General features: G+C 38.7%; 1 protein-coding gene across 2 annotated transcripts; it reads right to left on the bottom strand.

Annotated features, from left to right (window-relative positions):
* Window positions 1–591: 591 nt before the first annotated feature.
* On the bottom strand, window positions 592–12,015 carry grxcr2 (glutaredoxin and cysteine rich domain containing 2). Of its 2 annotated transcripts, XM_085470683.1 has the most exons (5): window positions 11,550–12,015; window positions 10,878–11,061; window positions 8,908–9,017; window positions 3,590–3,817; window positions 592–1,889 (listed from the first exon to the last, which is right to left on the bottom strand). In XM_085470683.1, exons 1-5 carry the CDS (start codon window positions 11,604–11,606, stop codon window positions 1,716–1,718), a joined length of 753 nt encoding a protein of 250 aa, XP_085326809.1. In that variant the 5' UTR covers window positions 11,607–12,015; the 3' UTR covers window positions 592–1,715. The 2 variants fall into 2 exon arrangements, with proteins under 2 accessions (XP_085326809.1, XP_085326808.1); XM_085470682.1 differs by lacking the exon at window positions 592–1,889 and having other exon boundaries at window positions 1,919–3,817.
* Between the last annotated feature and the right edge of the window lie 1,453 nt (window positions 12,016–13,468).

Genomic DNA, 13,468 nt, shown 5'->3' with positions numbered 1-13,468 from the left:
GTCCTGGGGATCATTGCAGTTCAGATTTGATTATAAAGGCATACTAAGGGGAACCTGCTGTTTTGAACTGGAAACTATAGTCAAATGCACAGACATGAGAAATCCTCTGATTTTGGACTTTAAAGTTAAACTTTAAAGACTTGAAAAAACCTCATGGGTAGATTTTATTAGCGCTTGCAATGAGTTGATGTAACCTTGCAAAAATCAAATGCATGAAGGTGATCACTCAAAGCTGACAACAGCAGTGTCAGAGCTATTAAAAGCCTTTCCCAGTGAGGCAAAAAGATTTAATTTTGTTTTCCTTTTCTGTTAAATCATCCTCAAATGTCATGATAGAAAGTAATATGGTTGATTGCCTTTGATTTGAGGTGCAATGAATACGATGCAGAGACTGGGGATTATGTGGCGTGTTGCATGTTTCCTATTTTTCAAATTTGTAACAATAAACAACTAACTCAGAGTAAAAACAGCCATCTGAGGAAAGACTTTAAGGTAATCATACATGTATGATTGGAGACAGAGAGTGATGCATAAGGCTCAGTTAAAAGGCAGGAGACTTTTAGGAATAAAGTCAATAAAACATATGCTCACTGCAAGCGTCACTGTTTTAATAGATGAGATCTGAAATGTTGCCATGAAAACATGTCTCCATGGGGACCCTGGGATGTGGATTATACAGAGGACAGAGTAATCTGATCCATACAACAATCCTTTTTGCATCAAAAGCTAAACTTTAAAACAATAATGAATAAAATAAAATAAAAAAACATTGAAAAGGTATTCAGGTATTTTTATTTAATTAATTCACCCCCCAAAAAATGTGTAGACATATCTTTAAATGATCTAAAAGTGTTACAAAACAAACCCAATCTCCTGAGCTGGTCTACAATAAATCATTTCTGTCATTTAAATCATTATTTTCATTCATATTTTCATCCATAACACCTCTTAGACTTTTTATTATTAACACACCATCTGAAATCAATACTGAGAATGTCAAACATTTATTATCTGTTGAGATGAAAAGTGGTTTAAAAAGTTTGCATATTTACCCCCCACCAACAAGAAAAGCACGCACATCTGTGTTGCAGTAACAACGTTATTTGGGGGGAACTCACATTAAACATCATCTCCTGATTATTGCTGTCGCCGTTTATCAAACAGTCCCATTTGTCTCATTCCTCTCTGTATTTTTCTAAAAAATAATAGCATCAATTATCCCGGTACAACCCATTATGTTCAAGTGAAAAAGGTTTCAGTGTCTCTGGTGAATAGACAGGGGAGCTATGAACAGGGAACCCTTCCCAGTAGACACAATAAACTGTGAAATGTTTGCATCATTTTAATTAAAATGATAACTCTGTTGTGGAACCAGGTTTTATCAGGATGAAGGCAGCAGATGCAAAGTAACGTGACAACAAAAAAAAGCGATTATGTATTTGTGTTATCGCAAGCCATGTTCACTGCACACAGTAATTGTATTTTATGATTTTGTGCCCACAGTCACAATCCCCCTCTCCAATGTCCAATGATGGCTTATGTTTCCTAGTAGTGCACCCCACCAAGAACGTTTTGGATTAGAGCAATACTGCCACTGAGACAATTCTGACAAACCCGTAGCACACTGGGCTTACACTCACTCAGCCACACACTCTCATTCACTCACTCACACGCTCGCTCTCTCACTGCCAGATATGGGTGTCAGCCAAATGGTGCTATTTATTGGAGCAGGACTGGCACTTCTCCAGACCATAGGGGTAGCAGGCTTGGCAACGCAGATCACTGATGGACTCATTGAAGCGGTTCGCCAGCATGGACAGCTTGCTACCGTGACACAGAGAGCAGGGAGCGGAGCCTGAACCACCACAATGCTGGCAGCTGTCAGCCTCCTGGAGACAGAAAAAACACATTAGGAGATGGAAGAGGGGTCCTGTGAGGTGAGCAAAGGGGTCACAAAGGGAGGAAGGGGTGAAAAGAAGAGGGGATGCAGGGATAAAGATTGAGCTGAAAAGGGGAGTCGGTCAAGTTTGAAGGAAAGGCTCACGTCCCCCATATCTGAAGGCCTGTATGAAAAATGTGCGCAAATGTTTGTTGCTTTTGAATTACAAACATCTGTTTCTGATAATAAAACACATTTTTCCACTTAAAGTTAACACAAACATTTACAGTGCCACCAAAGGCCGCGTCATAATCAGCAAACATTAACGCCGCTATCATGTATAACTGACGTGCCTGCTGGCAAAACACTAGAAACCTTAATGATACAAAGAATTTTTCCAATAATATTTCTAATTAAATGGCTGTGGTAAGTAGCTGTGCTGCAGGATAATGTCCAGCCAGTCTGTCATTTATTATACCCAGTTGGTCATTATTGCAAAGTTTACAGTAATGAGCAGCTGCTCTGTATGTTATCAACCGAATGATGACTGAACAGAAACAGAAGCTGAGCTGTGAGGTTACATTTGAAACAGGATAATTAAAGAAAACAAAACATATTCACTTAGATCCTTCATGAGTCCCAAATTGTTGTAAAAGGAAGAGCTAGACAGCTTGGTATGCAAGGGTCAGCCAGAAAAAAGTCTATAACACAAAAGAAAAAAAGTCAACAACAACAAAAAACCCTCTAAAGGTGCTGCTTTAGTAGGGCCCATTATTTGCTTCTATATGAGTGCAATACAACAGAGTCGTATAAAACAGGACACGGTATTTTGCAGCAGAAAGCAGCTACAAAAATAAAATGGTGCTGAAATTCACAAGGCAAAGGGGCAGGTAAGGTTTGTCTTTCAATTACAGTTTATGTTCTCACTTATAGCTTTGGTGACTCCAAGATAAACATAAGGATGCTTGTATATACAGCCATTATTATTTCACAATCAGGTTCATGTCCAGATTGTTGTCCAACAGTTGCAGAAATTTTTCATGTATAAAATCAAGTGTGAATCTAAGCTCTTCTTGGAAAAAAATGAAGACGGTGAATATAATGAATTGCCGCTGCTAAAGATGGTGAAGAAGAGAACGGAACAAACAGGAGTGAGATGACGAAATATAAAACAAAAAACAGGCTGAGAATGAACTTGTATGGAGGCGGAGAAAATGCGAAAATAACAAGAGAGCTGAGAAAATGATGGAGGGATAAGAGAGAAGAGAACAGTAATCATCCAAGGAGGTGAGAGGGAGGGAATAATAGCGACCTGGGTATCCTTGCTGGCTGGTAAGCAGCAGGCAGATGCTGCAAGGGCAGAGTAAAACTGTGGACTCATCAGTATTTGTTCACAGTTGTCAGATAACACTAGGACAATAGGTTGGTGGCTGTTGCAGCAGGACGGTAGAAAAGAAAGCGAATAAGGATACAAACAAGTTTGCATTTACAAGGAAACAGAGGAGACTTTGGTGTGAGGCAGAAACAGAAGAAGATCCTGCAGTTGTTTTCTTGAAAGCAAAGATAAAGTGAAGAAAAGATGGCTGAAGACACATGCAGAGAAAGTGGGATGGGGAGGAGGACATGGCGAGAGTGAGAAAAGCAAGAAACAGAAATGGGGTGATAAAACCTTACCACACCACTGAGAATAATTTGACCAAGGATCATTACCTTGGTATCAGTGTCGCAGATCTGTTTCTCCTCCTTCTCCGCCTCCTCCTGTGTGAAAACTGCTTTAGCCCTCCTCCTGCTCCCCCTTTCCTTGGCCTTTGGGTATCCTTCCAAGTCAATGAGAGGCACTGTGTGCTGCCGAAACATTTCAGGCTTCTTCTGCGGTGCTTTAATAATGCGCAGATTGCTGGTATAGATGATTATCTTACCAAAGTCCAACACTGGGGACTGAAAGAAATGTAAAATATCAGATAATCCTGCATCATTTTCTATTAACAACATCAGTGCCATGTTGTTGTCTGTGTCTGTCTATGTCCATATGTCTCTCTTCCAGAATTATGAGTTTTGTTGGTTCATGATTTCTTTTTGGTTTTTAGGAAGGAATTTATGATTTTTAGTTTTTGTGTATTCTTGTAAGCTACAACATTAAAGTTGATTTTATTTCATTCATTCACATCTCCCCAGTCCTGCATCTGAGTCTGCATTCTGTCTGCCACACAGCTGTTTCATGACAATTAGGCCCAAACAGACAAATAATTTTAATTAACTTATACATATGCTAGATGTCATCTACATTTCCCAACTCCAACTGCTCTCTGATATTAAGAAAAAAAGATTTCATGTTGAAAAGTGTCATCGCTTGTCTAGAAAAACATGCACATCCGTAGTGGTTATCTAGACAATGAAACAGTGTATCTGAACAGGGCAATAGCCCTAATCAATGCTAACAGCTGACCTAATTGTCTACCTACCGGCACTGTTTTGGGGGCAATAATGTGCAAATATTTATTCTTTAATCTATTATTCATACCATTTTTGTACTTTTTATCCACTTCAAAGTTTACTGTGTTGTGTCTGACGTGGGATAGTTTTCCAGTTTCACTGTACTATTGTAAGTATGACTGTGCAATGACAATAAAGAGTTATCTTATCTTATCCTATCTGTAATAATGACGAATATTGATACTTTTTACATACATTATATTCACTGGCCACTAGTATCTGCTTGGACCCCCTTTTACCTTCTGAACTCCTTTATTCTTCATGGCATGGATTCAACAAAGTGCTGGAAACACTCCCCTGAGATTTTGGTCCATATTAATCTGACAGCATCACAGAGTCGCTGCAGATTTGTCAGCTGCACATTCATGATGCAAATCCTATTCGCTCTGTTGGACTGGGCTCTAGTGTCTGTGCAGGCCATTTGAATATATCAAACTCCTTGTTACTGTACGTTTAAGATTCCAGTTTGAGTTGATCTGAGCTGTGTGACATTTTATGCTATACTCCTGGAAGCAGTCATCAGAAAATGGATACACTGTGCCATTGATGGACATGGTTAGAAAGAATACTCTGGTAGGCTGTGGTGTTGGTACTAACGATCCCAAATTATGCCAAGAAAATATCCCACATACCATTATACCACCCCCGTTTGGTTATGCCAAATTCTGACCCCTATAATCCGGATGCTGCAGCAGAAATCGAGACCCATCAGACCAATCTTTTATCGCACAGTTTTGGAGAACCGCGCAAATAGACTCTGTGTTTGCAGCTGACATGACTGGATCCCAGTGTGGTCTTCTGCTGCTGTAAACCATCCGGTTCAAGGTTCGAGGTCATCTTCACCATGTCTATTTTAGAGCTTTTTTTTTAAAAAAAGAAATTCTTCATTACATTTAACCCTTTGTTATTTTGATGGCTGCTTTCTGTGGGAACAAAGCAACCAGAGAAGATTGGCAACCTTCATCTTATTATGCAGGGATGTCTTGCTGAATCCAGACTCATGTTCACACTCTCTGTAGTATTCAGGATGATGTAAAAAAAATAATAATAATACATATATATATATATATATGAAAATATGAAAAATATACAAGAAAAATAAAAGAAACATATTGATGCAATTTATCTCTCTTACTTTAAAACTGAGAGTGAAACCCTAAAACAATGCAGCCTAGAATTATCATTAAACCTTGTTAGGTGAGGGACCTCTGTAGAACCATTGTGCCATCCTTTCAATAATGCCCTAAAAGGATAAGCTAACTCCAGATTGCTGCTCTCTACTGATAAATGTGCTAAATACTGACTTGGTGACCAGGGCCAAGCATTCCTTTGTTTGGAGGATAAAGGAATGAAACTGACATCAAGCCAGCAGGCAATGTGGCTGACCTGCTGCACTAATGAAGCTGCTGCCGTTGTAGCTCAGTAAAAATGCATTTTTCAGTCAGATTAACAATTTTATTGCTTTTGTTGAACAAATTTCATTGAGCAGCTGATGTTCTAATTGCCTAAGATCCCTGTTTAATATTTTAAATCTGGATTGTATGTTTTGTTTTTGTGTAGCCATAAATTAATTATTACATAACTTTGCATTCACTGATAATTGTGTAATGCTTTACTGTGGTGTGTCTGCTTGCTTTTCAGTACATGTACTCTTACTATGCATGTGTATAGTGTAAAGTGTAAATCACTGAAATCAGTTTTTAGGTGTGACAACTGGCCATAAAACATATTGAGAAGATCATGTAAACAGTGTAAAAACAAAACAAAAAAATCTTGATCTGCATAATATAGAACTCAAGATTATTCATTAAACCAAATATATTAGAAATTTACAGTTAATTGCTAGCTCAAATCTGTAAAAGCTGCGGTATAGCTCGTTGGTGTTTGCAATTTCTTTTAGCATCGCGTGGTCTGACTTTGGGCTAAATTTGTTGAGAAGTCTGCATTGTTTTTATACACACCTGAATGCTCCAGAGCAGAAATCTTCTGCTTTCACAGAGGTGGTCACAGTTAATCACAAGCATCTACAATGAAAACTCTTTTTCACATGACAGAAAATCAAAAAAAAAAAAAGTTCAAGAATTGGGTGGCACATAAATATAAGGAAAGTGCGATTAAGAGTTTATGAGTTTAAGAGTTTATTAAGTTTATAAAACATTAGTTTTTGTCTTGATTGGTATTTATTCTTGTCAAAAATTATTTTTAGTTTTCTTACATAAAAAAACTATTAATGAAGACAGATAATTGCTATCATTAAATCCAGATGGTGTATTTGCCAAAACTATAAATGTATTATTCTAAATCAACTGATGCATGTAAGTTTTTTGCACCACGGACCGGTTTATGCCCGACAATATTTTCACGGACCGGCCTTTAAGGTGTCGCGGATAAATACAACAAAATAAAACTAGTACCGGTACAGAAAAAAAGAAGATTTATTCATAACACACGTGAAAAGGCCTGGGAAAACTGAGTTAACGATAAAAACAATAACAAAATAACGCTGAAAACTGATAAAAACCCTGAAAAACATACATTTCTCTCGCGGCCCGGTACCAAACGACTCACGGACCGGTACCGGTCCGAGGCCCGGGGGTTGGGGACCACTGCTCTACAGTATATGCCACAAAGTAGCTACGAACTGCCCATGGAGACAACCCTTGATATTTGGTCAGCTGTGATGTGCTGTGATATACAGTACATGCTGTAGACAGGGATGGTTATTGCAAAACAATGTGATGAGAAAACTTTTACGAACCCAAAGTATTTGTTTGTGCATTGTATACTGTTTCATATACCAATCTGGACCAATCTGAATATCACCTGGTACAGCTGATACTGGCCAGCCTCTTTTTTATGTACACACTGTTCCACTGTAACCCTAGGTGTCTGTATATCAGTGCTTTCATTTTATATGCAGAGAGAAACAATGACACTTTATGCTTTCCATAAAGCATCATTGAGATGCTAATGACTCAATTTCGTTGCCAGTATGTTTTTTTGAGAATAAAAGTTAACTAAATCGTTCATGAAACTCTTAATAGCGACTGACTGTTTTGGTTCCAGCTCATTTAAACTGACAAGGGAATTAGAATCTTTCAGAATTTACAAAATCTGAATTATCAGAACCAAATGGACAGTGTCCAAAACATATTTACTAAATTAATCTTTTTTTTGGCAAAACCTCGAACAATTATATACAGTTTGCATATAAACACATTTTAACTGCAGTGTGTCATAACAGCAATGATGGGTGGCAGAAAACATGCAGCACAGATGCCATTGCATTTAAAAAATGCTACAAAATTGTTCACATTTGTTGCTAATGACATGATAAAACCAGTAAACACCAGTTTGCAGTGCACAGACAGCAGTGAAAATAAAAAGACACTAAACACTTATATTAATTCATTAAAAAGAGCATGCTGCTTAAGAGATTAAGTGGTGTTGTATCTACACATCACAGATAACTGATGTGCTAGTACAAAAAAACATGCATAGTTACCATCTCTTTTTAAACAAAACTAACAAAGTTTCATAGCATTTCTGCACCAACAATGTGATTCCCATAGAGCCATTGACTGAAAACTTGTCATGCCATAGCATGGAGTGCACCCAAATTAATGTGAAAACCAAACAGTTGCAGTTTCACGACTTTCAGTAGTCCATAAGATTAAAAGCAGTCACACTGACTTCTGTGTTTTCTCAACCCTTTAAACGGACTTAGACCCAAATTTCAGGTCCTTATGTAGATTATTGCAGGAACAAGCAATGTTTTTTAACATTTTTTACACATGTGTACAGTCCTGAAAGTACTTTGACACACTCAACCCCCTCAACTTTTTTCTGGCTGTCCTTCAACTCAAGGGGGGGCACTCATTAAGCAAGTGTAAAACACAAACTTAGAACGATCAAAGATGGGGTCAAAGCCTTTTCTCTGGTATTCTCTAGCTCAAAAATGTGACGCTGATGAATAACTATCTTATTTACCATATGCTGTAAGATGCAACAAGTCAGTGAGTCAAAAGTGAATGTTTTACTTGTATATGCGAGTAAAGCATTGATCTTGACCGTCATATATGATTTATTTGTAAGTTGGAAAATAATCTGTAGTTCAGCAGTTAACACGTTTGCTTAATTCACAAAAGTTTCCCAGCTCAGGATCAGGGAGAAGACACGAATGCCTGGGAGGCTTTCGTCAGAAAGGGCATCCGGCATAAAAAATCTGTGCAAATCAAATATGCAACCCCTTGCAAAAGGAGCAGCTGAAAGAATCTTTCTTTTTTTTCTCATGACATCTTCTTATGTTACAAATGAAGCACCTTTCATGAAATCTGACACCTCAGCCTAGACCTATGCATAAAGCACATTCCTAGCCTCACAATTCATGCCCAAACATAGAGTTCTTTAAATTAATGTAGTCTGAAAACAATGTGTTTAAAATTTTGAGAAAAACAGACATATATAATTGGCACTGTTAGTGAAAAACCTACAATAACTCAACTAAAATATAATATCAAATTCTGGATTTTTACCTTGCTGTCTCCCTCTCCTTCCTCAGTCTGGCCAACTGCAGGTTTGTAGCTGCCCATTCCTCTATATACATTTATTCTCTGGGCTATGAGCCCTGTTGGAGGATAGACACCTGGGTACAGAATAAAGCATGTTGTCAGGCTAGAGTGAGAACTTGTATACAGTATTACAGACTCAAGTGCAGTTTTCATCTGTAGCAACAGCATGTGCTCTATTTCTAACACATCGATGTGCAGTGATCACATAGAGCCAACTACTGAAACCAAGCCTATAAACAGTGGTATCCAAAGTGGCTGGTGGGAGTGTGGACCAGCAAAAGACATCCAAAGTGGTAGAGTCCATTTCCTTAGAGCTGTTTTTCTTATTGGGTGTGGATAAGTTGTGGAACACTTAAAATATTGCGACCGTGTCCAATCAACTTGCAATCGCTCTGCCTTTGAAATGGTCGCTTTGAAGAGGGAGACGAGGCTCGAGGCCACTCTAGTCAGTTGCCCTCTTCAAACCAACTCTGTTGCATCAAAACAGTGATAAAATGGTGATAAAGTGGCAATAAGATGGGTTCAGATTGCTATCTGATTTCCCCAATCTATTTGTGATAATACAGCAATCGGCTGTGACAAATAATGCATTTGTTGCCATCTGTTGCAATTCTTTTGCCCTCTGATGTAGATGGCAACCAGTAGACCATGCAGAATTCACAACTCTCTCAGCCACAGACTGAGACAGATGGAAATAGGACAATACAATTTATAAATTTAGAATATCTAAATTTATGTAAAGTACAATCAAAGATGAAGATACTTCATTTAATCAATGACCATAAAAACTACTTAGAGAAGTGTACAGTTGATCTGCATAAAGCTTCAAGATCATCAAGCAAGAAACAGATGACTAACAGCTGACTAATCAGCAAAGTTAGGGGGTGGCTGTAGCTCAGGAGGTAGAGCTGGTCACCTACTGATCGGAAGGTTGGTGGTTCAATCCCTGGCTCCTCCAGTCTGCATGTTAAGTATACTTGGGCAAGATACTAACCCCAACTTGCTCTCTGAAGCATCCATCGGAGTATGAATGTGTGTGAATGTACTTAGAAAGCACTACGTATAGATAAAGTGCTTGTGTGATTGGGTGAATGAGGCATGTTGTATAGAGCACTTTGAGTAGAAAACCGCTATATAAGAATCAGTCCATTTAGTTAGCTGGTTATAAACTCCCATTATACCAGCTAATCTTAAACTTAAGTGTCCTAAAAATAATCACACTTTTCCTCTGATAAATAGTGTGATTACATTCTCAGATCATAAGTTTATTTGTTAAGTGTTTGAGTCCCACATTGTTAGCTCCACTTCAAAAAGAGTTTTACTAACGCCAGCTAATAGCAGCAAAACCAACAATGCTAACCGACATAAACGTTCAGGATATTCTCAACAACTCACTTCAGTATCACTGTCATGAGACAGAAATGAGCTTCATCTACTTGTATTGTACACCTTTCATAAAGTTTTACAGCCTCCTCCAGCACAAATAGAAGTGGAAACCTGGCATATTTGCAGGTGAGGTAACACTGACACCTTACGATCACTACAGATGAACAGCAGCCAGAGAATTCTGCACTACAGCAGCCGCTATAGTTAGGACTATGCATTTGAACTGGGAGGGTAAGAAAAGAGAATTCAGCTGACTGAAACTACTGACATCTAGTGGGGAAATTTTACACACAGTACCTTTAAATACATTGATTAGGCAGTCAAATAATCATCTCGGTCACCAACATCAAAATGGGCTTTAAATTCATTTTATGCTACTGGATTCATGCTACTGGATTAACTGTGCATGTTTTTACTTTAATGGGGAAAAAAAGATCACTTTATGCAAACTACTACACCTTGCTTGCCTTGCCTGCTCCCAGTTTACATGCAGTACTGCCCAAACAAATAATCCTAAGGGCAACCATGCATATAAAGTAAAAACCCACTCTGTTGGTCTCCATGAGTGTCCTCAAATCCGCAGAGCTGCTCCATCTCGAGGTGGCTGGGAGGGATTTTGCGGTGGATAAAGCTGTGAGGGTATTTCTCCTCGGGGCTGTCCAGCTCTTGACCGTCCTCGTACACGTGCTTCAGCACTCGGCCACTGTAGGATGATGCCAGCTTGAACCTCACCTGTAGTTTGGAGTGGAAGGTAACATCTTTGATTCCACTGCTTGTTGTTGCTTGTCACACCAAAAACATTAATTAGTAACTAATGAGTGATTAATAAGTAACTGTAGAGTTTCTTTTATCTTATAGTACAAAGCACATTGAGGTGATTGTTGCTGTGAGTGGGGCTATATAAATAAATAGAATATAGGTAGGTTCATAAGCAGAAAAATATGGTATCTGACCATGTGTGCAAATATTTGCAGAATGTTAATACACACATCAACAGTCCTGTGTCATTCTCTATTTGCAGCTTCACAACATGAGCTGCAAACAGAGAACTCTTTAACTATGTGCTTAGAATCACCTGCTAATAGTTTTGCAATTGTTTAGAAAAAAGAGAGAAAGAGGAGGCTTGATAATTGAAACGACCTTAACAAGTCTTTTCCTCTGAAACATTTATAACGGTGAAACCTATAATTTCAAAATAAAGTGGTGTCATAAGAACTCACCTTTCTTGGTTTGGTGTCTTCGTAGCGCTGATTCAGTTTTCTCTGGAGTTCCTCCATGATGGCTGATTGAAGAGTGGATGCAGAAAGGGGGTCACTCCATCCAATGAGCTCCTTACCTTCTTCTAGCTGGACAGCGTGGAGCCTGCTGTGCTGAAGGGTTGTTTGTAAGGATGGATAAATTCAAACTTGGATTAATATACAGCTCGATGGAAGCACAGCAGCCGGACTAAAGAGCTGTAAGTAAGGAGTGGGCGGATGACAAAGATAGGATGGCAATGCTCTCTCTCTGTGTCCTGCTTCCAGAGTTTGCCTGTACCTGCTGTTTTAAGGGACCCACCTTTCTAGCTCTCAGTGCTAAATTATTCACAGATAGATCGAGTGTACAAAAGGGTGGTTGCGAAACCAGAAGCCCTGTCATCAAATAATTATGATCACAAAAATAGAAAGCATTTGGAGCCTGCGTGTTGCTCTGTGTGTTTGTGTGCAAAATGGAGAGAAAGAGAGAGTAAGGCAGTGAGTATGGATACATGTGGGAGTTGTTAGATAGTTGTAGCTGCAGCCTGTCATTGGACAGGAGCCGAGAGTATCTGTGGTGGAAAGTAAACATGGCATTTGATGTCTGTTGCTGTCATAAAGAAAACATTTAGCCTTATCAAAATATCTCTATAATTAGCGAGCTTCAAGTGGCATCTGACTGAAATAACATATTACTTTTGTAATGTGTCTTCACATTATTAACAAATTGAGTGGCTCATCCCTGAAAGTCTAATCTGAAGTGCCCTGGAAGTGAAACACTAGTGTTCTAATTTATATGTGCTTGGGTCTGATTGATGGAAATTTCATCAACAAAGAGTGAACACAAGGCTCCAAGAAGACCTCTGTGTGACCTCTCAGTGTGAGTCTGTGCTACCTGCAATATGAAGGCACCTTCTACATATGAGTCTTTCAAGTGGACTATGCAATAGGATTATAAGAACTTTCCCATTATATCTGTTATCCATGTCTGCAAATTGAGGGAATTCTGGCATGATGTGCCCAGAATCACCACAACCTCAAAATCACCTTTGCTCCATGAGTTAAGACTTCACAGACATTCCAGAAGATTTTGGATACAGAAATATCAGCTTAGGCTGCTGCCCCCGCGACCCGGCCTCGGATAAAGATGGATGGATGGAAATATCAAATATCCCAAATGTTAGTCCTTCACAAAAAATTGAAGGTTACTTCAATGCAGACATGAAATAAATATTACTAAACATTGGTTTAGGCTTCAACATTGTGATTTACAGACATGAACTTAGAGCAGCGGTCCCCAACCTTTTTTGCACAACGGACCGGTTTATATCCAACAATATTTTCACTGACCGGTCTTTAAAGTGTCGCGGATAAATACAACAAAATAAAACCCAGTACCGGTACCAAAAAAACAGATTTGTTTTCATAACACACAGGAAAAAACCCAGGGAAACCGAGTTAACGATAAAAATGATTTAAAAAATAACGATAAAAACTCTGAAAACCATAAATTTCACATGCGAGCCTCAACACTCGTGGCCTGGTACCAAGCGACTCATGGGACACGGACCGGTACCAGTCCATGGCCCAGGGGTTGGGGACCGCTAACTTAGAGCACTCCTCTGTGCCTTTTCTGGACAAACGTCAAGCATGAGTAAGTTCAAATGGTACAGAAAAATGACCACAACGATTTTTTATATGAACATTTTATTGATAAAGTAATATGGGATTCAAATGTTTTGCTTTATTGATGCAGAGATCTTTTTGCTACCTATAGTTATAGTATAGTATAGTGGAAAAAAGTTTTCATAGAACTCTGTGAAGTCCAGTGAAAGCTAACCCTGCTGCTAAACAAATGAACTTGATTAATTGGTCATCTGCAAGTATGAACATACATCTTTTTT

The sequence above is a fragment of the Copadichromis virginalis genome, linkage group LG10 (assembly GCF_057382275.1).
Source record: "Copadichromis virginalis isolate Kocher_CV1m ecotype Utaka linkage group LG10, C_Virginalis_male_GT1.1, whole genome shotgun sequence".
Taxonomy (NCBI): domain Eukaryota; kingdom Metazoa; phylum Chordata; class Actinopteri; order Cichliformes; family Cichlidae; genus Copadichromis; species Copadichromis virginalis.
Note: the sequence above shows the minus strand (reverse complement) of the source record. Positions and strands in the feature narration are given on the sequence as shown.